This window comes from Amblyomma americanum, chromosome 4, assembly GCF_052857255.1.
Source record: "Amblyomma americanum isolate KBUSLIRL-KWMA chromosome 4, ASM5285725v1, whole genome shotgun sequence".
Taxonomy (NCBI): domain Eukaryota; kingdom Metazoa; phylum Arthropoda; class Arachnida; order Ixodida; family Ixodidae; genus Amblyomma; species Amblyomma americanum.
In genome coordinates, this window is record NC_135500.1 from 95,108,642 (window position 1) to 95,135,408 (window position 26,767).

The 26,767-nt window shown below is 46.8% G+C and overlaps 1 protein-coding gene across 5 annotated transcripts in view; it reads right to left on the reverse strand.

Moving 5' to 3' along the window:
• Window positions 1-9,566, reverse strand: part of LOC144128132 (uncharacterized) — an 80,209-nt gene extending 70,643 nt beyond the window's left edge. For all 5 annotated transcript variants that reach the window (XM_077661221.1, XM_077661222.1, XM_077661219.1 and 2 more), the window contains exons 1-5: window positions 9,419-9,566; window positions 8,972-9,067; window positions 8,741-8,859; window positions 2,041-2,146; window positions 1,689-1,794 (exon numbers count right to left, since the gene is read on the reverse strand). In XM_077661221.1, the coding sequence (XP_077517347.1) occupies window positions 1,689-1,794; window positions 2,041-2,146; window positions 8,741-8,834 (306 nt within the window). In that variant the 5' untranslated portion in view covers window positions 8,835-8,859; window positions 8,972-9,067; window positions 9,419-9,566. The remainder of the gene's footprint in view (window positions 1-1,688; window positions 1,795-2,040; window positions 2,147-8,740; window positions 8,860-8,971; window positions 9,068-9,418) is intronic.
• Between the last annotated feature and the right edge of the window lie 17,201 nt (window positions 9,567-26,767).

The window sequence follows — 26,767 nt, forward strand, 5'->3', positions numbered from 1 at the left end:
AGCACAGAATGCCATTACATGAAGAAAAGAGAACGCATTGGAGCTTTGTCATACTCAATGAAGCTGTGTCGATTTTCTGCATAACAGCCTTTGGAAATTGGGCGAGCCGACCTAAAAGTGAGGCCGATGCATTTGTGGAGTGCGAGACCTATATGAGAGACCTCCAACTGCTGCTTTTAATTGCGACTGGGTTGTTGCGCAGCTGCTGCAGCTTTATTAAAACGATAAATCCATGACATCTGCTAGGCGTACGCACTTTGCGGCCAGTGCCAGCCTGCATCAGGCGTCTGAAAGAGGCATCGATCTGTGTCTCGTCCTAGCCCCTCTTCATGCCCATGCCGTCATTTCATGCGGAGAAGAGCGGCAACGGCAGCTGCGGTCAGTTCAGGCTCATTCAGAGCATCATCCAGTTAGACAGATTAAGCATAGCGCTATCAGTTTCCTCAGGAAATCATTGCGCATGCGCAGATTGGCCTCAAATGACGCACACCTGCCCTGCACACCTGCCCCATTCGGACCGATCAGCGCGCGCACACTGGCTGAGCACAGAGGCAAATCGCGACATGCAAAAATTGATACACGCCGCCACACTGGTGATGGCACATGCGCATTGCAAGTAGCGTGGCCGCAGACACCTGGCAGGTACAGGCGAGCATGCTCAGACAGAGCCTGGCATGTGCACGGGAGTGCAGGCATGCGGCATGGATTCAGGGCTGTGGCTGCGCATGTGCTGTGGTGCCATGGTACACTGAACCGAAACCACATGACGCATGAGTTCCAGAAGCATTATTTGCTCGAGATTAGCGATTTCGAATACCGAACACTGATCGAATCGAATATCATACAATTTACTGATCGACCGAATATTCGAAATTATTGAATATTCTCGCACATGCCAAATAAATTACCATCCCTTAACATGGTTCAGTTTATCTGCGACTGCCTTAAAAGAGGCCCACTAATAGTTCTTTATAGAAATTTTTTCACTTGTTCCCCTCAAAAATGTCCATTTTCCCCCCAAACATAAAACATAAAAGACAAAATTACAAATTAAGAACAACTGTAAATTCGAAACAGACAAAAAAAATAAACCAGAAAGCAGTAGCCTCTGCTTCTAAATAAATTTCACGATTTACCAACAGCAATAATGGTTTTAAAAGTGGGATTTTTCCTTGGCTCTCTCCTTGGAGGTTCTTTTTAGAAATGCACAAGCCAATTACCTGAGGTACCATCTTTGCCAAAAGCAACTGAGGAGCCGCAACGGCAGTGGGAGCGGGCTCTCAGTCGAGCGGCAGTGCTGCGGTCCCCGGTGCTGGCCGCTGCTCCCGGTTGAGAGTGTAAGCTGGGTGATGTGAGCCCCCCACTCTCACCCTCCTTCCTTGGATGATAAGATGTGCGACTGACGAGCAATTTCAAACCTTTGGAGTGCCGTCACACTGAGCGAGGACATAGGCTTGCATCAGCCAGTTTACACTCAGCCAGGGAGCAGCTACCAGCGCTGAATATAGCAGCGCAGTCGCTTGGCTGCAAGTCCGCTCGGGCCGCCGAAGAGCTGTTCGGTTATTTTTGCAAAGGCTGTGCATCACATTTGCAGTCATGCAGAAAATACAATTATTCTCTGCACACAGGAATGCAGCCATTCAGATATACAAGCATCTTGACCGCTGGGAACGGGCAGAGTCACTCACGACAACTGGCTTAGACCTTGTCGACTTCTGATCTCGCACCATCTGTGCAACGTGAGCAGTCGACTCGCTCACCACTGCGATCACCACAATGTCGCCCGCTGCATTCCTGTGAAAAGAATGTGCAAGAATGTGTCCATGGCCCTTTAGAGGAAAATGTGTAGATGGAAAAAACTAAGCATCTCGCAAAAATAATCCTTCTACCATGCTACTTGGACCACTGTCTATAGATGCGGACATCAATCACTATATACCCCATTTTTGATCAAGGCCACCAGCTGCCCAGCGAAGAAGAAAAAAATAAGAGGGAGGCTAAGCACAAGGATGTAAACATATCAGCAGTGCAAGGACTCACCTGTTCAACTTAGCCACATCAGGGACACTCCGGAGATAGGCTTCCAGCGTGTTGAACCCCAATTTTTGATAAGGTATGTGCGAGCCAGTAAGCGTCCGATACTCACCTAAAAAAAATAACGGCAAAGAAGAGAATACAGGCGCCTGCTAATTAAACTATGACAAAGCTAGCTAACCATCAAGCCATGTGTGTGACAAATGCCAGGAGAGAAGAGGACAGCACAGGCACCGTGACAGCAGTGTCTTTCGTGTCGTCTAACACCAGAACCTCAATAGATTAACTAGACTGATTCTGTGTGCAGGTCAAAAGCTATTACGTGAAGTTTGGAATACTGCTCAGTTACAGCTTAAATACACAGCATTACCAGCCTAGTTTGTGGGGATTGCCCCGCAGCTTCCCCTTGTGGTTTGCTTTCCCACGATGCACCGGGCAGCACCAGCCTAGCCTCGAGAAGGGGCACATTTCATGGTTAGTTACCTTAACTAACAAGAGAGGGCGCCAGCTTCGCAGCGCGAGAGATAGCTTGCGCACGAGCGGGAGAGAGAGCCTCTTCGGCTGGGATTGTCGGTGTGAGCGGACGTGTCGTTTGCGGCTCCGCTCTTCGCCAGCCGGACAAGGAAGTGGCAGGGAGACATGCTCTTGTATGTAGTCCCGTCCGGCTTCGGAGCATCCCTTGCCCTAGCGTGGGCGAACATTCGCTCGTAACCTTGCTGGTGAGTCAGTTTGTGTCAGCCAATGTGTCTTCCTTTGTTCCCTCAGAGCAAGGCCTGCCGTGGTCGGCATGCACTCGGTAGCGTCTGGCGGTTTTGAACTGAGTCAGCCGCGATTAAGCGGGAGAACGCATTTATCTCCCCCTACGAAACCCCCCTATCCCCCATCTCCCTCTATAAGTTATACCTACTGCAAAGCAAAGGCCTTCCACAGTGCCATTTAAAGCTCTCTCTCAACTGCTAGCACTATTGCTCACAAGAAGGACAAGCAAGATTATACTGACTGCGACGATAGGCAGAAGTTGGCCCTTATGTTGGCCACTGAGCACATGCAACACAAATACGTGTAGGACCCAATGGCTCCTACCAGATGCTAGCAACATTCCTTGAATAATACCTTCACATCTGCCCCACTATGAGCTGCAGACACGCGCAAGATTATTGGAATAAAAGTGCAGGCTGTTCAGCGAGTTGGTTTTGCTTTTTCTTTGCGACCACATACGAGCATGCAGCATGAACATTTCTTTTTCCTTTGTTTTTCATTTCAACTACAAGAGGAAAAGAAAAACTTGTTTTTCACAGCGCATGCTCTCGTCTCTCATACTATGTCCTGCCACAGCGAAACCAGTGACATCTGTACAATGCTAGCCGAAACGTCAGATAATCTCGTAGGCCATGGAATGCAGCCCTTTGTTGCAAGCACCGCTGACTGTCATTCACAAGGAGAGGAGAAACAAAGAACGGCAGCCTTTGTCCAGGTGACAAAGCGGGCATCTAGTATAGGAGGCACTCGCAAGAGTTTTGGAGAATGGCCCACCCCAACAAATGTACGGGTATGATATGAATGGCTCTCAGCGGGTACCAGTGCCAAGTACGTCTGGTGCAATCCTTTACTTATTTATTTATTTATTTTATTTATAGATACTGCGATCTAATACAGATCATAGCAGGGTGGGAAAAAAAAATACGAGCATATAAACACTCAAACTCATAACATTTGCAGGCACTTTTCAAACATCAAATTTCAAATTTCAATTGACTCCTTGAAAGGGACACTGAGAAAAAAACCATCCAATTAGTCTTACTAGTCTAGTCTTACTAGTCAATTGCCATTGCAGTTATCTACCTCGTGTGTATCTAAAACAGTGCAATTTTCATGACATTTCTACTGACAACATAAGATCTGTTGTCTAAGATGGCAGTAAATAAAGCAGTTGGTCTTGACATCATACAGACAAGGGTAATCAGATAAAACATCGATACTCTTGGTCCTTACCTATGCCACTTGTTCAATCGCTCTATAGAAATTAACTGTTAGCCAAATATACTCAAAGTTGCTAAAGTAGTGCCTATGTACCTATATACAAAGATGGAGATCCAAACCAACTAGGTAGTTACAGGGAAATATCTGTGCTCAGTGTGCTAAACATTCTCTTCAAAAAGCTAATTGCACAAGTTATTGCTCCTCAACATGTTTTTGTTGAAAATAGATGAACTTCCACAGCTGTACTAATATTATCACAAACCCTTAATTCCGCAATGCATAAAAATAACATAGCTGTCATTTTCTTATGATATTCAAAAGGCATATGACACTGTCTGTCATCCCAACTCGGAGCGGGAGAGCTCATTTCAGAGAGCTCATTTAAATTCTTTCAAAGCTATCTATCTTCTTGAAAACAACGGGTAATTAATGATTTCATGACAGATATTAAAAAATTGCCAGTGGTTTAGCTCTGGTTAAACCTGGAGTGACTGGCTGGGTGAAACTTGCTCAGTTGAATTTCAATGTCAGTCTTTCACCGCTTTGTTTCGCTGGGCGTTCCTTCTTCATCTTCGTCCCACTTGACACTGCGCATACGCACAGCTGTTGCAGCTCGGTTTTGCCAGCGCGCCGCACCGCCAGCAGCAGCAGCTGCTCAGCACCACATCACTGGTCATGTGATTAACCACGCGACGAACCACGTGATCAGCCACGGCGCCGCGCCGTCGGCAACTGCTCTGCACCACGTGACCAACCACGTGACAGCGTGGCTGCGCCACCAGGCTGAAGGCTTGAAATGCTACCGTAACGTAGCTATCGCTACAAAACGTACCTTGGGGTGTACCACAGGACTCTGTTATTGGACCCATATCGTTTTCACTCTATAAAAATGATCTCCCACAGGCGCTTCACTCTTCACAATTAATAATTTATGCAGATGACACCGCCCTAATAGTTCCTGGTGAATCTCTTCCGGTAATTCAAAGGACAATAATGAGAACTGAAAATCTTGTCTTCCTGGTTCATTGAAAATAGCTGAACCTTGAATGTAGCCAAAACAACCAACAATTTACTTACACTTACACATACACAAGGCTTATCCCCAAAAACTCATGCGAAATGCGCCAGAGTATACAAAATAAAATGAGGAACAAGACAGAACAGAGCTATACAGGATGCAACTACACTAAGGTTCCATCCCAACAGTGTACTCCATGAAGTGAATTGATGAACGATACATGACCACCAATAGGCAGCTATCCTGGGAGGCTGTTACAGTAATAATAATAATAATAATAATAACTTTGTTTTCACCTTCATGTACAAGGTAGAATTCTGCACTGCTTAAGCAAATCATGCTTGAGTGCGGCACAGGCAGCCAGTGGCTCACATAGCACTATGATAATAACTTAGGCATGTAGAAAATCAAGTCAACTCATTTAGAAAAAAAAGATGAAAGCATACACACAAAAAAGAACATGTCTGCCCAGTGAACTACAAATGAGCATTACTCACTTGAACAAAAGGACCGCAAAATGACAAGGTGCATTTCAATGAAATATTCCAAATCCTAATTGCTGTACTTTCCCATACACTTTCTTTACTTCCTCTGACTTTTTGAGAGAGTTTATTTTGAGCATACGTTCATTAATTCATTAAATGAAGAAAGTACATAGTACACAGCATTTCTAACAAGTGTCTACGTGACAGTTTTTACATCATAGTGCTATGTGAGCCATTGGCTGCCTGTGCCGTGCTCAAGCATGATTTGCTTAAGCAGCGCAGGCTTCTACCTTGCACACGAAGGTGAAAATAAATTTTTTAATATCATTATTAAACTGCTCACATTTTCTTAGATCGAACTTAGTTTTAGGTCTGACTGTTCTGAAGCGAGAGTTATAATAATGTTTAACATATATCACATAATCTTGTAATACATATTTCTAGATCGCTTGTAGTAGTGGAAGGCTTAAAAACGCCATAACTTATGTTTCCCACACATTTCATTATTATTCATTTGCCAAACTTTAATGTTAATTCTCCAACTCATCTATGCACTGTATGAGGTTAACATTCGTGTATGATTTAATGTGATAAAGAGGTGTGCAACTACAAACCTTAATTTATTATATAATGTTTCAACATGCTTATGCCAAGGAAGTGTGGTATCGAATTCAATACCTAAATATTTGACAGATGCGGTGTACTGAAGAGGAAAGCATGAGCAGTTTGTGTAGCTCTGTGTGTAGTCTCTTATGCAGATTCTGAAAACTAAGTTTTTTTTAAACTTAAAGATGAAATTTTTTTCGAACCACTGCATAATTATGTCAAGCTGCATGTCTTTTATAGCAGCATCAAAACTGGATGTGTCAAGGCGAGTGCGGTGTAATCGGCAAACTGAAACATTTCTGAAGACACATTGACCACACCTATGTCATTAATATACAAAATGAATAACAATCGTCCCAGTGATGATTCTTGGGGGACCTGGTTGACTGCGATTCGCTATATTTGCTATTGATTTTTACTAGTTGTTGGCGGTTGGTCATTCAGAGAGGGTAAGAAGCAGAGATGTAGTATGATATGGTATGTGATGTGGTATGCAAGCCAACATGTGGCCTCAAAGCTGCATGTTGGCTGCGAGGCATGCCATAGCAGAAGACTCCAGATTAAGAGGACTGTCTGAAGCGACATGTGACGAGTCAGGTGCAAAAAGCACTCTAAAGGAGGAAACACTGCAGTAAAGTTCACAAATTAAAGCGCCTGACAGCATGTTCTTAAACGGAAGCCGAAATACTTTTAGAATTTTTTTTTACTTTACTTTTAGACAAGATTTAAGGGTTCGAATGTATGGTGCTTTTAGGATAAGCATACCATGTTATAATTGCCGATTAAAGCAGTGACGATCTTCACGCTTCTCAAAGCACTGATGGAATGCGAGGAAACTATATGGCACCACTGTGTGACAGTTCAGATTTTCGCTGCCTTCGCCCAAATTCTGCCACATGTTGCCTGATGCCACAAAGCAACTCTTCACGGCCTTTCCCTCTGGTGGCGCTGGTTTTCTCCGTCCGAAAAAAGTTTCTGCTTTTGAAATGTACTGTGGCTGTGCGCTGCGGAGAAGCCTGAACGCCACCACAGCTTTGACATAACTGCAGCGAGAGGCTAAGCTACCAACCTGCCCAAAAGTTTGTCCCACCACAGCTTATTCCGCAATTGCATCACGATTCTAAATGTTAGGACAAATAGACTTTGCAGGCTTTACCTGCATACATCACACATTGGACCCCTTTAAGCTCAGTGAATTCTAAAACCTATTTAGTTGCTCTTTAAATTAAAGCTCATCGTGATTAAACGGCATTTGAAATTAACTGCACTACTAAAATGAAAGAAGCAAACAGCTATGAATGTAATAGCTTTACTTTTAGTCATCTAAATTGCAAAGATAAGCCCAGCAACAGTGACATTATATGAGTGGGCGGCATAAAGATTTAACGCCCCTAAAGCAACATGTGGGCGATGACAGACGCTGTGGTGAAGGACTCTGGATTAATTTAGGCCACCTGGGGTTCTTTTAATGTGCTGACATTACACATAACAGGTCATTTTTGCACCACACCACCACTGAAATGCAGCCACAGCAGCAGGAATTCGATCCCGCGACCATGGGATTAACAGTCAGATGTCATAGTGACCTAGCCACCACAATGGGCAATGAATGACGGGTAGTCTAGGTGTGATCGTACCAGTGTTGAATAGCACTTGACTGGTGTACTGAACGGAATGCAAGACAGGCTAGCTTGAAGCCAAGCAGTACACTATATGCAAGCTAACAGGCCCCCATTAGCTTTCATAAACTGATCAACAAAGTATGAAAGCCGCAAAGGCACACAGAAGACAACACGCTTTCATTCACGCAGCACAATCTGCATTTTTTCCTCCCTCAGATACACTAAGCACAGAGCCCAGAAGGAAAAAAAAAAAAAAAACCTTCGTGTACCGTTATCAACAGCTCGCCAGAATGAACCTCTGTATGACTGCGACTAACCTCTCCCTATAAGCCGCAGATAAAGCAAGGAGGAAATGAAATGAAAAAACAAATTAACACCACCCAAAACAGCTTTGACAGTCTGATACATCGTAAATGAACACTCGACATTCGCCACTATCTGAACGACCATATGCGAGCACGTCTGAAGTCTCCGCCTTTTGTGACGCATTCAATGATGCAATAAATTCAGAACTTCCAAACCTCTGCAAGAGTACACGCAAGCATGTCAAGCAAGCTGAACAGCATTACTGAATCATTGAAAGTGCCGCGACGTCACGAATCGATGATGCTAGGTTTTTATGGCGCAAGGGTATCTAAGGCCAAAGAACGCCAAACCCGAGGTTTTTGGTCGCCTCAGGCTAAAATATGTACAGATTTTAAAATAAACGCCAAGTGTATAGGGCCCAAGAGTATTGAGTATGTGCATGATTATAGTGTGTGTAGAGCGTGTATAAGTCTGGCGGAATGAGCTAAAGTGGTGTATAGCGCCTAAAAATTGTTTTGAGAGGCGTTATATATAAAAGACGAAGCCAGGTAGCTTCAACCACAGTCCTTGCTTGAGCAAGGGCGACGCGTCTGTAAGCTACGGACGTCACGAATCGGAGCAGTCCCCGACACCGACGGCTCATAAAGGCTCAATTTTACTTTTGTGCAAAACCTCGCTTGGAGACTTACCATCGAGCAGGCGCAATGGAATCCCCAACTTCTCGCTCGTAAGAATGGACCGAAGAATGGTCCCCACTTCTTCACTAAGGGACTGGGTGTCCATTTCGCCCGGTTTTCAGCGTCCCCCACTGCCAAGACAAAGGAACAGAAAAGCCGAAACAATATTAAAGACAAAAAAAGCAGCACTAAGCGTACATAAATGAAATTCGAACACTATTAGAACACACGTGGAAGTTTTACCGGGGACGCGTTATGTCGACGCTGCCCGCAGAAAGTGTTCGAACGCGCACTGGGACGCGTGCTAGCTGGGCTTCCTCTTCAAAAATTGGCTCAAACCTGCAAACGAAGCAAACCGAGAAGTCAGCGCGTACTTGCTTCGGAACCGCGTCTCAAGCTCCCAGAGCAAAATGACAGAACAGCGCGGCGTTTTCCGGGGAAAGCTCAGGGGCAGCACAGCTAGAGTAGGCTACCGTCATTGGCAAACGGCAGCATCTACCAGAAAAAAAAAAAAAACAATTGGATATCCACACAATGCTCCACATAACCTGCACCAGAAAGTGAGACGCCGCACCACTGGCAAAAGAAACTTCGTTCGAGCAAATGGCTCCCGGGAGAAAGACCCCACCAGTGAAACGTTCTTTTGGACACCAATCGACGATGCCGCAAAAATACGGACGACGCACTCACCGTTTCTTCCCCAGAACCGTGGCTGACAAGTTGTTCTCAATTACGGATCGTGAATGAAGAACCTTTTAATTCAAGACACGGTACAGCCACTTGCCACCACCTCCGTCCTACTGCACCGACAGAAACGGTCTGACCGGCTGGTTGGACTGGCTACGACTTTTACTTCTTTCGGCCAGTGCGCGTTCCATGCGCACGTGCAAGCCACGCAATCGAAAACGGAACAAAGAATGGAGCCAGGATGAAACTTTGTCGTCGTCGGTGGTCGGACACAGAACGTGCTTCTGTAGCACACCTCAGAACATTGTTGGGAATCACACCACCAATATCTTACTACCCTAAGAAAGCAGATTGCGAGCCATCAAGCTATTTTTTAATGCGTTGCGTATGCTTCGCCCGTACTGTAAAGCATATCTGTTCAATCAATGTATTTGACATTCCTCACCAAACCCTATCCTTTAGGAGGGTGGATGAGTTTATTCCTGCTTGGATCTGCACCAAACCCTGGCCAATCCTCTAGCGTGGGAATGTGCCATCGTGTTTGAGGCAACAACAGCAATGCGGAATTTGTGCGTCCTTATCACTGCCACGTCATTATGGCGACGGGTGCTCATTCAGTTAGTACTGAATTGGCATCTTCTATTGCATTTTGCGTCGTCAAATTTTCAAAGCGAAAGCTTCGCTACGCTACCTCGTAACGATTTCACGGTGCTTGCGGTTTCGACCATCAAGAGCCAGAGCTAGGTCAAGCCCCTTACGGCGCGGTTCTGGTGTGAGACATCGAAACCAGACGCCATGCGAGAAAGTTAATTACCGCGCCATTTCCTTTCTTGAAGACCAATTTTAAAAACCAATCTTCACCCGCCGCGGTGGCTAGGTTACTGATCCGGTGTTCCCGCGGGTTCGAACCCGACCGCGGCGGCCGCGTTTCGATGGAGGCGAAACGCTAAGGCGCGGGCCCGTACGTGTGCTATGCGATGTCAGTGCACGCCCTGTAATTAACTTGAGGACAACTTGTCGTACACGGTTCTGGTGAAGAAACGGTGAGTGCGTCGTCTCTATTTTTGCGGCAGCGTCGATTGGTGTACAAAAGAACGCTTCACTGGTGGGGTCTTTCTCCCGCCTTTTGATCGTACGGAGTTTCTTTTGCCGGTGGTGGTGGTGGTGGTGGTAGTGGTTTTATTAAAAATAATAGTAAAAAGGAAGGAAAAGATTTTTGCTAGCCCTGGCATCTGCCACGTCTCACTTTCTGGTGCAGGTTATGTGCAGCATTGTATGGATATCCAATTTTTTTTTTTTCTGGTAGTGACAACTAGCCGTTTGCCAATGACGGTAGCCTTCCTTTCTTTCTTCCTGGCAGCAACAGACAGACGCGCACGTTAGTGGACTGCGCCACGTGCTAACAAAGGGAGAGCGAATTAAGGCAGCAACCCGTTGCTGCTAGCACGCTTTATTCACCCTTGAAGAAGGAACCGGTCCCGAAACGCTGGGTAAAGTTAAAAATATTGGTTGACGTCAGTTTTCTGTCAACTATCTCAAGAACCCAACCAGACGGACTTCCGTCGAAGACGTTTTCGTTCAAATCTCCCCGGAAAACGCCGCGCTGTTCTGTCATTTTGCTCTGGGAGCTTGAGACGCCGTTCTGAAGCAAGTCTACGCTGACCTGTCGGTTTGCTTTTCAGGTCTGTTTTCCTGGGATTATTTTTTGCCGATACTTGAAGAGGGAGCCAAGTGAGTTGTGCACACATCGCTGGGTGCGTTCGAACACTTTCTGCGGGCAGCTTCGACAAAACGCGTCCCAGCAAAGCTTGCATGTGTGTTCTAATAGTGTTCGCATAGTGATCAATCACCCGCCACCGCGACGGGTGATTCATTGTGTGACCAACCTCGATCGCGAGCGATATGATGTAAGACGAATACTGCGCCATTTTCTTTCCCCCAAAACCAATTTTCTTCGAAAGCAAAGACGCATAACTTGCCCCCTGGGACGGCGGACACCTCAGTCGCTCTTAAGCTATACACGTGGCGGTAGTGACATATGTGCGCTGCATGCGCGTTGACATTCACAACGTTGAAGCAAGAACGCGGCAATGAATTAAGCTATTTAGACCATCGGCGTTTTTTGTGTTCATTGCCGATAGCGTTGACGAGACCTGGACTCTATGATTTTGAGGAAAGGAAGGCGCATAACTGGCTCCCTATGGGCAGCTGTGGACGCCTCAGTCGCGCTTTGAGTTACGCGGCCGTGCGGAGAGATATATATGTCGGCTGCATGCGTTAGCGCTGACAACGTTGTGGCAGACACGCGCCACTGCATCTATAAGCCGCCGCGTTCGTGCGTAAAAAAATAATAATTGGTTTTTGTGGAAAGGAAATGGCGCAGTATCCGTCTCACATATCGCTGGACACCTGAGTCGCGCCGTAAGGAAAGGGATAAAGGAGATAGTTAAGAAGAAACAGGTGCCGTAGTGGAGGGCTCCGGAATAATTTCGACCACCTGGGGATCTTTAACGTGCACTAAGATTGCACAGCACACGGGCGCCTTAGCGTTTCGCCCTCGATTGTGGACCCAAGATCTTCAACTACATCAAAAACTTTCTCAGCAACCGCACGGCCACGATTGGCATGGGAGATGTCCGCTCCGGCACAGAGCAGACACCCAACAAAGGCACTCCCCAAGGCTCCATCATCTCTCCTCTCCTCTTCAATATAGCTATGATCGGCATGGCAAAAGCACTCGAGGATATTGAAGGCATCGGCTATACTATCTACGCTGATGATATTACCATCTGGTCCACCTGGGGTTCCCTTGCCGACAAAGAAAACACCCTACAAGAGGCAGTCAATTGCGTAGAAAGACAAGCAGCAAATTGCGGCCTCCGCAGCGCACCCGACAAATCCGAAATTATCCTCATTTAGGGCTATGCCTACAAATCTCCAGGCGACATTGAGGTTTACCTCGAAGGCACGAGAATAAAGGAAGTCCCTCTTATCCGCATCCTGGGCCTTTGGCTTCAGAGCGGCAGGAAAGCCAACCACACGTTACAGCGTCTCCGGACAACTGCCCTCCAGATCTCCCGCATGATTCGGTGCATCACTCGCAACCGAAAAGGCATGAGAGAGGAGGATACAATTCGACTGATACAGGCTCTATATAGTTATGAGCCGCCTGTCATATATGGTCTCCCCTTCCTACCACTTCTGGGGAATGAGCGAGACAAAGCAGATGCCATCATCCGTACCGCCTACAAACATGCGTTAGGCCTCCCGATGTACACGGCCAACTGCCACCTCGAGGACCTGGGACTGACGAACACAATAGAAGAAATTCGAGAAGCCGTTCTAGCATCGCAAAAGGAACGCCTCCTCACCACCAAAGCTGGACGCGCAATCTTGGAAAGAGTGGGTTCCCCGGCTGACATACGCGCCGTCCAGGACAACCGAGACCTACCCTCAACTCTGCGAACTCGCGTGTATGTAGCTCCACTCCCGAAGAACATGCACTCGGACTCACAAAGGGACGACGAAAGGCGCGAGTGGACTATCTGAGCCGCACACATCGACAGGCACAAAATGCTGTTTACGTGGACGCAGCCACGTACCCCGATTCAACAAACGCGGTGGCGGTCGTCTTGAACACCAATTTCAAGGAAATCGCCAGCGCCTCCCTACGAAACTGCTCTCCCACAGTAGCAGAAACTGCTGCAATTGCCCTCGCAATCCAGCACGGCGATGCTACGGGAAATGAGTTAAAAATTATTACCGACTCCCAGTCCGCGTGTCGCCTCTTCCTCTCTGGCAGACTTCCACACTCCGTCGCTCCCATTCTGACTACCCCACAAGTTCAAAATTCCACATGAAAGCACCAAATCACTTGGACTCCTGGGCACGAGGGGCTCGAGGGAAACGAGGCCGCGGACAGTCTAGCTCGAGGATATACTAACCGAGCGACTAACCTCCCCGACCTCACCCCTCTCCCCTCTACGTACGGCGAGCGCCTCCTCCTCCGAACACAAAGACAAGTCTATCCCCCACCACACCGTAAGCTAACGGCGGCAGAGGCGAGGGAATGGCGACAACTACAGACGAACACCTTTCCTGACCTACACGAGTACCACATCATCTTCCCCGACAGATATGACAGCATCTGCCCCTGGTGTGGCGGAATTCCAACATATCATGTAACATGGGGCTGCTCCGGTCCCAAGCCCCCCGAACTAGACAAACATCACTCCGAGGAACAGTGGGAATCTGCCCTGCTCAGCTCTGACTTGGCGACGCAGCGAAAGCTGATATCCCAAGCAAGAGCAACTGCGGTGGACACTGGGGTCCTGAAATAAGGACTCCACCCAAAATCTGTATTTTCGCCTCTCTATCCTAACCTTTTGGAATAAATGTTTTCTACTACTACTACTACTACTACTACTACTACTACTACTACTACTACTACTACTACTACTACTACTACTACTACTGCCTCCATAAAAAACGCAGCCGCCGCGGTAAATATACCTTTTAAGGATTGCATAAAGTAAATATACCTTTTAAGGATTGCATAAACTTAGCACAGCGTAAATTAAGAGAAAAATGGCAGTCCACATGGAACGGCGAAGTTAATAATAAATTACATTTGGTAAAACCGGTTTTAGGGGAATTTAAATCATGTGTTCACCAGGAACGTCTTAAGGAAGTGATTTTATGCCGTCTTCGGATAGGCCACACGCACCTTACGCACAAAGTTCCTGCTAACAAAACAAGACAAACCTGTTTGCGAATGCGGAGATGTTCTTACTGTTCATAACATTTTATTTTCATGTGTGAAACTTGAAACACTAAGAAAGAAATATTTTACTCAATTTTATAATGAATGCATTCCTTTTCATGCAGCACTGCATGCACTTAGATGATAATGCTATTGCTAACATACCTTCCGTTTTTAGCTTTTTAAAAGAAGCAGGGGTTCACTTTATTGCATGGTAAACCTCAGCCACTTTATCTTTCCTGAGAAGAAGGCTGAAGTTCTTCATTTGATCGGTTGGGAGCCTCAGGGTCCTTGCCCAGCCAAGGATAGCTGCTGAGGATATATACCTTACCTTTTTTGGGGCTTTTACTATTAACTATTTCCAGATTTCCTCTTTGTTTTTTTTCCAAGCAGTTCAATATTTTTAGGCCATCTACACTATCGACGATTTTTAATATTCCTAAACATTCTACGGAAAACCATTTTTATACCCTGAGCTTGGCGCATGATGGCCTAAAATAGCTGCCTATGTGCCATAAAACCCAACACAACACACACACGCCGCGGTAGCCTGTTTCGAACCCGGGAACTCCGGATCAGTAGCCGAGCGCCCTAACCACTGAGCCACCGCGGCGGGTAAGAAAAATTAATGTGGATTAGCTCAGCTAATCCAGGATATACAAAGCGAAAGTTATCGGCGTTCACTGTGTTCATTGGCGTTGGCGTTGACAATGTTCTAGACGGCGATGGCTTTGAACAAAGGAAGGGCGCATAACTGGCTCCCTGGATATGTGGACGCTTCAATCGTGCTTTGATTCGTGGTGAGAGAGATGTGGAATGAATGAATTAGCGCTGGCAGCGCGCTGTGGTTGACATGCGGCACTGCAGAAATACCTAGGCTGCAGCGTTCATTTGGTGATCAATCTCTCGCGATCAACCATTAACTGCATGCCAACTCCCAGGGTGGCACGGAGGGCGCGCTGCCAATCCAGTGTGCGAACGTAATCAAAGCAGGCTTTTGACACCAACGCCATGCACATGAAAGCGAGATTGAGGTCTCCACTGACCCACGGAGCCGGTTGTGCGCCTTTCTTTCCTTTCGTGAAAATGAACAGCCTTTGCAAAGCTGTCAACGCAAATTAATTCTATGAACGCCGTCGGCTCACATGTTTTGTTTAGTTTTTGACGCAAGTAATGGCACAGTAACCGTCTCATATATATCGGTGGACACCCGAACCGTGCTGTAAAGGAAGGGATAAAGGAGGGAAGGAAAGAAGAAAGAGAAAACTGAAAACCGAAAGTTGAATTTTAAGGAAAGGCGCGGCCCTGCGCAGTGGCGGAACACCTGTGGCTCGATGCGACTATAGGCACTGTACTATAGGGAGCGAGAGAGAAAAAGGCGACGGAGTCGGCGGCGGCCACCTGCGCCGTGCGTGACGTTACTCGATCGTGCTCGCGCGAAGCACGGTTTTGGCTAGCGTAGTAATCAGCTTTTCGCTTCAATAATAATAATAATAATAATAATAATAATAATAATAATAATAATAATAATAATAATAATAATAATAATAATAATTGTTTTTTGGGGAAAGGAAATGGCGCAGTATCTGACTCATATATCATTGGACACCTGAACCGCTCCATAAGGGAAGGGATAAAGGTGGGAGTGAAAGGAAGAGGCGCCGTAGTGGAGGGCTCTGGAATAATTTAGACCATCTGGACCCGACCGCGGCGGCTGCGTTTTTATGGAGGAAAAACGCTAAGGCGCCCGTGTGCTGTGCGATGTCAGTGCACGTTAAAGATCCCCAGGTGGTCGAAATTATTCCGGAGCCCTCCACTAGGGCACCTCATTCTTCCTTTCTTCTTTCACTCCCTCCCTTGTCCCTTCCCTTACGGCGCGGTTCAGGTGTCCAACGATATATGAGACAGATACTGCGCCATTTCCTTTCCCCAAAAAACCAATTATTATTATCTTTAACGTGCACTGACCGCTTAGCACACGGGCGCCTTAGCGTTTCGCCTACATCGAAACGCAGCCGCCACGGTCGGGTTCGAACCCGAGAACTCCGGATCAGTATAGCCGAGCGCCGGTCTCCGCGGCGGGTGATTCATTGCGTGACCAACCTCGATCACGATCAACCATTAATTTAATCGATCTGGCAGGGTGGGCGCGCTGAACGCACTCAACGTTAGAGGCCAAGTAAGCCGCGTCTACTTACCCTATACACCACAGCTTTTGCTCTCTAACTATAGTTCAGCAGTAGTTGAACCGCAGAATGCAGATAATTTTTTTAATTTTGTACCTGCTCATATCCATGAAAGTAGGCTTGTATGGGTTCCTGGCCATGGGCACAGTGGAATATCAGTGAAATTGGCGGACTTTCTCGCAGACTTACCTGCTTGACGTCCTTCTGTTTTATACTTTATGGCCTGGTGCACGCTTATACACCGGCATTATAAGCGCAGACCAGGAGTGCCTTTAACACAGCAATGAGAGGTGTTCCTAGCAAGTCTTAGGATTAATTTAGACCACCTTTATTTTTATTCCAGAGCCCTCCACTACGACACCTCTTCCGTCCTTTATTCTCTCAGTCCCTCCTTAATCCTTTCCCTTACGGCGCGGTTCAGGTGCCCCCTACTGCGCCATTTTCTTTCCCCAAAAACCAATTTTCCGCCGGCTGACCGCATGCGGACGTTATTTGTGAAATGTATGGAAAAAAGATGCTACGTATACCCGGGAGGAGCCAAGCTTGGCCAGGGCTGATGCGGCAGGGTAAAAAATCTACCTTGGTCGAGAGCGACTCGTATATTTAGCAAATTCTTTGCCTCTCACTTCTTATTGCGCAATGTAAAGAAAAGGAATACGAAAATAATATTAATAATAATTGGTTTTTGGTGGAAAGGAAATGGCGCAGTATCTGTCTCATATATCGTTGGACACCTGAACCGCGCCGTAAAGGAAGGGATAAAGGAGGGAGCGAAAGAAGAGAGGAACAAATAGGTCCGTAGTGGAGGGCTCCGGAATAATTTCGACCACCTGGGGATCTTTATAACGTGCACTGACATCGCACAGCACACGGGCGCCTTAGCGTTTTGCCTCCATAAAAACGCAGCCGCCGAAAATGAAAATTTGTTTTTGAGGAAAGGAAATGGCACAATATCTGTCTCACATATCGGCGGACGCCTGCCGCGCCAAATGGGAAGAGACAAAGGAGGGAGTGAAAGAAGAAAGAGGTGCCGTGGTGGAGGGCTCTGGAATAATTTCGACCACCTGGGTAAAGTGTACTAGAAGGGGCAGTGGGCTTACTCTCCAGCCAAGCTCCCACTGGCGGGCGCGCCGGAAATGTCAACGATTTTTACTTCACGCACGTGCTCCAACGCGGTCGACACGGCCCGCTACAGTGAAGCAGTGTTCCTGTATATGCTCCCGCAGCTCCCGCAGGGAGCATAGTATTGTGCGTTTTTATCGCTGACACTTTCAAAAATTTCCCCGCCTCAACCGCTGGCTCGTTTGCGGTGAAACTGCACACAGAGCTTGCGTATTATGGTAACTTTTGTATCGTAGCAAGTTTGACAATGGTACTTACTTAGTTCAGGCGCACATGATGCGAAAACGTAAGCGTCTACTAGAGATCGGCGAGCCAAAACCCGCAGACGACGCTTTTTCTTTGAGTACCGGCAGTGGCGCTATCTGTTTTCGGCAGCGGAAAGCGTCTCGACTAGGCCGCCGAGGCGAGCGTTTTAAGGAGCGCGGGCCCTTTGAATAGGCCGTTCGGCATTTGCTTCATCTTAAGTATTTTCAAATTATAGCACTGAAAAACAAACCAATTCCAGGCGTATCTCATCATTTGCCCGCGCTCCTTGCAACGCTCACCTCGGCGGCCTAGTCGTGACGCTTTCCGCTGCCGAAAACAGATGGCGCCACTGCCGGTTTTCGCGAAAAAGCATCGTCTGCGGGTTTTGGCTCGCCGATCTCTTATAGACGCTTACGTTTTCGCATCATGCGCGCCTGAACTAAGTACCATTGTCAAACTTGCTACGATACAAAAGTTACCATAATACGCAAGCTCTGTGTGCAGTTTCACCGCAAACGAGCCAGCGGTTGAGGCGGGGAAATTTTTAAAAGTGTCAGCGATAAAAACGCACAATACTGAATACAGGAACACTACAGTGAAGTTGACATCAGCGCCGCGCCGCGGCCCTTCGGCATAAAAACGCCAAGTAATGAATTCCGTTGCAGACCATGTACGGAGCGTCCATCAGCTGTCGTGGTGGAGGGCTCTGGAATAATTTCGACCACCTGGGTAAAGTGTTCTAGAAGGGGCAGTGGGCTTACTCTACTTTAACCTGGGGATCATTAACGTGCACTGACATCGCACAGCACACGGGCGTCAGCGTTTCGCATCCATCGAAACGCTTTGTTTTCGGTCGCGCTCGCCTGCACGCGCGCTTGGCTTGGCACGCGCACGAGCGTAGCACGAGTCAAAAGAAGAGAAGGCCGCAGCCAGCCAACCCTTCGAAAAGTTGGGCGCCATCGCGAACTTGCATCGCTTTTCAGGCAACAAGTTGGGCGCCGCAGTAGCAGTATTAGAACTTATGTGGTGATTCACTATTTTTGTTCTAATGAAATTGTTCATTTGTCGTGGACGGTCCACATTTTTTTTTTCTGTACTTTCTTTTTGTCGCTCTTGCGGCACATCCAATTTTCAACGCGGATTGTGTGCAAGCCACTTGCATAACTACACGAACCTTTGGTCGGGGTGGTTTTTTTCTCTCTAATTCGCCTCCCGCCCAGGCAAATCTTTGCCGAATTTTTTCCTTTCCGACACTTTTTTCCCGCACGAGCAGCCCTATGCCGCGGCTGCCTACTTTGTGTTACGCCTCCAGGTTCGGCTGTCTCACGAAACGGTGCGCTGTTGATTGCTATTTTGCTGTGCGAGCTCCAGACTCCGTTCTATAACCAGAATGCGTTATCTGGTCACTTTTCAGATTGCTTGTCCTGCATTAATTTCCAGCCAGGCATGTGGAACAGTGAAACGCTGAACGAGTGGCGAACGCCGGACTCGCCACGTTGCCTGGCAACGCCGGCGCACCGTCCCCACCCACAGGTAAATGTTCGTCGTGTGACTGTCTGCTGGAATCATAGCGTTCGAATCGCGCTGATCTGTCCACAGTGATGTTGCACTTTTTGACGTCCCTTCGTTTCTTTGCCTTTTTTGTCCAAGCAGAGTGCAACTCTGTAAGCAGGGCGAAACGTAGGGGCAATTCTTCTGTTCATTCTCACGAGTGACAGGCCGGCGATTCCGATTCCGCCTGCTCAAAGCCTTCAGACGATGTTTTGGAGTGAATATAAATTACGCTAATTACGCCTCGCATGAGCCAGCGCCGTCGGTGACTGGCCGTGACACCCCAGCCAATGATTTTGATGATGAAATTCTCTTCAGCCTACTTAACGTTAACGTGACCTTTCGCGGATTCTACACGTGCATATTCTTGAACATGTCGGGGAGACATTGCAAAATACTGCCAGGTAGACACGGAAGAGCGAACGGAGTTAGCATATGGACATGGTCGTGTGCGAACGCGCGGTATTATTGAAATGTGCACGCAGCGCCGCTTGTTTTGATCGCCGTTAATTAGTTCTCATTTTAAAATATGGTGCTAGAGGTCGGTGTACTGGAACGCTGCTACATCTACGTTCTTTTCGCTCGCACGTGCGCGCTGCTCCGGAACACAAGCTCGCGCTCACACGCCCAGCACTGATATTGGCTGGCCTGCCCTCGTATCACTGTCACAAGCGCGCGCGGGAATACGGCGTGGCTGGTCGCACTGCTTATTCTTGGAGAGGTTTTTGTTCGGAGATAACTTACCAGGGCCGGACGCTGTTCCACCACTGTTGCAGACTCTTGGGTTTTGCTGGGATGGAGTCAGACAGACAGGCAGCCCAGAACTTTCGCTGTCATCAGCGTTGCTGTGTACGAGCTGTCGTACAGAATTTGCTGTGAGAAGTGACATTCTGGTGAAGGATAATGGTGATGGAAAAGGGCCCATGGTAGTATCTGCAATCTTAAGGGACTTCATACTTAAATTGTTTCAGGATTCAACAGTGCACATGGATGCACAGCGCACTCTGAGTCAAATTCAAAGAAGCTACTGGTGGCCAAGAATGCAGAGTGTAGTGAGGAACTATCTTATGTCCTGCGACACTTGCAAGAGGGTGAACTGAAGGACCACAGTTGCGGAGGGGTGTCTGCAACCTAGAGATATCCCAACCCATCCAAATACAGCAACATTACTCAATCACTTTGGTCTGTTGGAAGAGTATGAAGGTCACCAGCACGTACTTGTGTGCATCAACCATGCCACCAGTTACATCAACGCAGTCGCCGTACCTTCAACCGCTGCAGTCTACTATATAGATTCATGTTGAACAGATGGACACCAAGATTTGGAGTTCCAAAGATGATTGCGACAGATCAAGCCAGAGGGTTCACCAACAAGAAGACAGCTGCCATTCATCACAATCTTGGAATTGTTCATATCACAACACCACCATACTGGCTTCAGGCGAAAGGTTTGGTAAAGCGAGAAGCCAGAGTGTTAAAGAATATACTTCAAAAAATTTTAGAGACACGCTTCGACTGGTACAAGAAGCTTCTAGAAGCTGTACTTGCCATAAACGTCTCAAAGCACAAGTTGGCACAGTACACACCATTTGAACTAATGCATGGCTCACTTCCCGCCTTCCTAGACAACTTCATCTGTCAGTTGTTGAAGAAGAACTGGATGAAGCTTCGAGACTGCACGAATTAGCCAAGAGCAGAGGCCGAGCAAAGGAGAACCCTGAGGAGAGTCAGAAGGCCGCTAAGGAATTTTATGATGGAAGACGCAAGACACGTGACTCCCAGATTGGAGATATTGTATACTAGACACTTGACTCCCGATCATCAACTCTTGACCCTTTGTTTGACGGTTCTTTTGAGATATCTGAAATTTTGGGCGAGAACACAGTGAAGATAAAACTTACGCATTGGACATCGCACAAAATAGGAGAAAGAGTAGTTAACATAGAGCATCTGACGAGACACTCCTCAAGAGAAGCCAGCTTCCCAGAACAAGGAGACTTTCATCGAATTTTCCGAAATGGTTTGCGAACTGCAGGATGAGTAAAGGTGTTTGGGATCCTTTGATGGTGTGAACTTGTTGATGGCCTCTATGCATTTAGGGTTTGGAATGTGGCCTTCTTTCGTAAGGCACTTTTCGGTGCCTTACTTTCGGTGGCCATTGTCAGGCCATTAATATTTATGTGGCATAATGCTTCTTTCAGGAGCTTGAGGGCTCCTTCGATAGATCTTGCACCTTTTGAGCAATATCATCTATATATGTACATCTTTCTCTTGACAGTTTGCTTTCTTTGTGGGGCTTTACAAAATCCAAATATGATGCGGAGCATAGTATAAAAGTGCGGAAGACGAGGACAAATAAAAGATTGACAACGCGAGTGCTGACTTTCATCCAAACTTTATTACCCCCTTGCATACATTTTTACCTTTCTTGCAAAGACTTAGTTTAAAGAACCAAACTTACCATCTCTGATCAAGGCCTACACTCCGCGAAGGCACCCTCCAAAAATTTCGTTTCGCGTTTGTCAAGTTATAAGGACGGTTTGCTGGCACAAGGAACCACCCTTACCAATTTGGTAAGCTTCGACTATCTCCCTTACCATCTGATTGCTATGTGTGATAATGACTGACATTTCATGAAACAAAGGGTTACATGTGTGATCTTGTTGGCGACAACAAATAGGTAGATTAGATCCCGGCCGCTCTCCAAAGATTTGTGGTTCCATAATGTGCATGTTGTCCTGTCTGTCCAACATAGTAGCCACCACAGGAAAGGGGTATCAGGTAGACAACACCTTTGGAGCAGTCTACAAGCTTAACACTGTTCTTTACAGAGCAACTCATCTCTCTCTCCTTCTTTCATCCGGCTGCCACCTCTGCTGCACTGCTGGGCAAATTTGGCCAGTTTACGCTGTGAAGAAACACGACATCAGCGTTGTATTTTTTGCCAACTTTTCGCATTCTGTGCGACATGGCGTATGTGTACAGGATCACAGCTACCTTTCTATGGAGTTGTTCATCCGTCTGCCTCTGAGCGTGATGCTGATCCGACTTGCTCTCAGCAATCATTCTTTCGCACAATCTTGCGATCACCGTGTTGGGATACCCTGCTTCCCTCAGCCTGGCAATCTGATCATAAACGCTCACCGCAACTTGATGAAGACAAGAATTGCTTAAGGCTTTGCGAATACAAAGACATGGTGATGCCATCTTTGATCAACTTTGAATGGCCAGACTGATAACTGAGCAGTGGCTTGACCGAACAAGGGGAGTACTTAGCAGATGTGATGTGGCTGGAGAGATAATTTCAAATCTAGAAACTGCATATTGCCTTGGTTTGTGGATTTGATGGTAAAAAGCGAGGTCTTGACCATTCCTGGTGAACGTGTCCAAAACAACATGTGTGCAACCTTCGTTCCTTGCCAAAATAAGGTAATCATTAACGTACCTATGTACCTTTAGTACACTATTTGGAAACTCCGCCGCTATCGCCTGGTCAACACAGCTGAGCAACAAGTCGCCAAGCAACGGTGCTACACGATACCCAATGCATATTCCAGACCTTTGTGCATATACACCATACTTCCAGGCAACAATAGTACACCTCGGGTACATGCCCAGCACTTCTAGAAAGGCATCATTCGAAGCACCATATACATTGCGGAACTGTACCTCGGCACTCTCCTCAGTTATGCACTGTCTGACATAACGCACCAAACAATCCTGTGGAATCGAGTAATATAAGTCTACAACGTTGACGCTAAATACATGGCAGTCCCCAGGATTAGTTGACAGAAGGTAGTTCTGAACAGCATCTGAGTTTTGTACACGGAACGGGTCTTTGGAAGCAAGTGACTTCTGCAGGTAAGTAGAAACAGAGAGCTGCCATGTCCCGCGCTCTGAAACTATGGAGTGAAACGGAGGACCCCCCCCCACATGTGCGACTTCACAGTAGGGAACAATTCTATTGTGCACTGTTCCGCTTTTCTCACAGAGTCACACAAATGGTCAAAGCTCAGCTTACACAAGAGGGCCACAGCAAGTCTTGAAATTCTCCTGCACCTGCTGGAAATTCTTGGAAATCACAGACATCGCCTTTTCAAAGCAAGTGTTTTCAGTCATAACAACAAAGAAGCATTCCTTGTCTGCTATCACCGGTCTCAGGTCATTTGAGACAAGGTAGTTGACCAAAGAGCCATACCCTTTTAGTGTCCTTTTCTTTCCAAGAGAATCGGGAATAGCGGGGAAGCAGTCTGAGATGCAGTGTTGATGTTGCCCCTCAGGAACCTGGCAAGAAGCAGTCCTCGATAAGGCCAAACCTTTCACCGGAGATAGCCATGGTTCAAAGCAGAATTTTGGACGAAATTGCAACATCTTGTGATGGCGATCCACAACTGCCTCGTCTAGTATCGGTACTCGTCACTGTAGCACCTGTAGACGCGTGTCCCTTGCTTGCGAACACCGTTCCTCAGGAACTCCGTGGGATGGTTGGCCATCCTGCACCAGTCAGCAAACAAATGGTGATTTTGATTTCCTCGTCCAGGTCCGCTACTGCAATGGACACGCAGCCAGTCCTTGTACAGTCATGCTTGTCTTGCACACAGGGTGTTTTGCACACGTTCACCAGGCATGGTCAAGGCCTCGCTTTTACCATGGAATCCATTAACCAAGGCAATAGAGTGGGCGTGGGGACAGCGTCATCATGCTGCTGCTTCACGGCATTCGTTTCCTCATGCAGATAACGGCAATCCTTCAACTCAGCGCGGGACCTATGCCACCGGCTGATGCCATTCCGGCTACGCCTGTGACTGTCGACGTTCAAGTTGGCAGCGTGGAAATTGGAGAGCTCTGGCAACCCTGCTAAACTATGGCTCCATCGTACAAGTTCTGCGCATCGTCCACGACATCACCTTTCCACCTGGATAAAAACAGGCTGCAGCGGCCTGCGCCTTTCAGTGGGCGTGCGGACAGCGTCGTCATGCGACTGCTTCACGGTTTCTTCATGCAGGTTGGTAATAAGGATTCCTTGTTTGCTAAAAAATCGAGCAATATGTGCCTGCTCCTGTTCCAACGCCCGGGAGTGCTGTTAATTTTGCTCGTCCAGTGCTTCGATGTTTCTAGTCAACTGCTTTTGGTGTCGGAGGATGTTGAGCGTAACCCTGCCCTTGGGGCGGGCTCTGGCGCTGCCTCGCGGTCCAAAGACAGCACTCTTTATAATTCTCTGCAGAAACAGCTTAACGACATGTTGACTGTTAGAAGGCGTTAATTCATGGATCGCTGAAATGGAGTTGGAGCAATCACACTTAATTGCCTCTATAAATGAAATGAAACTAAATCGGGAATCTATGATTAGTAATATTGCCGATATTGATGCGAGACTGTCAGCAGTCTAATCTAAATCATCTGCCAGTGATGCTGCTCATGGGGATTTGCGGATTTTGCGCAAGCTAACCGATAAGCTTGTTAATGAAAATAACAAGTTACATCTTGGACAGGCTGAGCTGGAAGACCGGCAGTGCAGGGACAATCTTCTGTTCTTCGCTGTACTTGACAGTTTGCCCGAAATGTGGGATGAAACGGAGGAAAAATTATTGAACCTTGTTTCAGGCTTCTTTGATCCTGATCTTACGAATGACATGTTTGAACGAACACACAGGATTGGTGTGTTCTCGGATGAAAAGGGTCGTCCGACTGTTGTGAAGTTTCGGTCTTTCAAAACAAAACAACAAATCCTAGTGCAGTCTGCCAAACTTACAGATAAAATGTCACTGTAAGTGAAGATTATTCTTTGCAGACATGTGTCGCTAGAAAGAAGCTTGTGCAGTTTGCGAAGGACGCTGACTTTAAGTATAAGCGGAGGTATAACAAACTGTATTGTAACAACAAATGCTACGGCTGTGACCCTATTCACGATAGCGTTTTCGAGCTAGCTGGCCCACCGGGATCTTTAGTGGCCCCTTATCGCACTGCTTCTGGCTCGCCACACGCTTCGCCATAGAGATGTGGGAGCGGCAGTGGACCGGCGACTGGAGATAAGGCAGCGCTTTCAATTCTTTTCACAAACATAAGAACCATAATACCAAAGCGGGAAGATCTAAACTCTGTCATCGACTCATGTGATGCCGATGTATTGCTGACTGAAACATGCCTCTCTGCAAAGATAGAGAGCAAGGAACTGTTTGATTGCAAGAAGCGCTGCAATGTTTATCATTCTGATAGAGGTCACAGAAGTGGAGGAGGGGTTTTAATAGCCATCGCCAATAATATTGTCTTCGCCCATCAGTCTTTCTAACACTTTAGAGTTGGTTTGGGTTGAACTTCGTGTTCATTTCAGGAAGCTGATTCTGGGCATATGCTACCATTCCCAGTCTTCGTGTGCAACTTTCGTTGAAGATTTGCATGATGCTCTTAGCATGATGAGTACGTTATCCGGGTGCGGCAATCCTTCTTGCTCGTGACTTCAATTATCCCAGTATCGTGTGGGCTAATACATCGCCGTATCCTCGCCTGTTTTCTATTGAATGCAATAACTTTTTGCGAACCTGTTTGGACTTCATCCTTTCGCAGCTAGTTACTAAGCCAACTCTAGTCACACCATCGTTTTTTAGTGTATTAGACCTTGTGCTAACCAATGCCCCGGATTTTACCTCTTCAATCTCGTACTTGCCTGGTCTTAGTGATCACTCCTTGCTTCACTTCGATGTAAAAATTAATATTCCTAATCACCGGAGCATCTTCAAGTCTATTGGAGATTACAAACAAGCGGACTATGATGCCATAATCATGAATTAGCTCTTTTCTTAAACAATTATTTACCAGAATTTTCACACTAACTGGGAATTGTTTAGGGACACTGTTGAACGTCTCACTAATGCATTCGTGCCACTGAGACTTTTGCGGTGTAATAGCCAATCACCGTGGTTTAATAACATTTTAAAAAGGCTATCCAATAAGAAAAAGCGTTTGTTTCGCTCGGCCAAATCATCGAATTCGCAACAATGACGGGACAGTTACCTTTCTGCGGCCGCTGAGTACAAATTAGCTCTGAAAAATGCTAAGGACTCCTTCTTTAACAGTACTTTGCCTGCTCTGCTAATGAATAACGCTAGACAGTTTTGGAACACTATGAAAAAGAAAGATAGTTCGTGAATACTACTAACATCTTCTGACGGCTTTGCATTTTCACCTAATGAATGTGCTAGTGTTCTTAATAGTTTTTTTGTTGCTACTTTTTCTGGCAATGTTTGCCTTACCAATCAAGAGTGGCTGGTCTTGGATGCTTTTCCCATGGATCCAATTCTTTTTGACACAACTGGCATCTTGAGAATAACTGAAAACATTAAAGGGAGGGGCCCTGAAACACATTTTCAGTGCATTGTTTTGCCTGTTGGTTATAGTGATGCTATGGACCGCCTGCATGTTTGTAAACAAACGAGGTGGCGCTACAGTCGCTAGCGAGCTCGTGGTAGGCAAAAGGTCGGGGAGTGG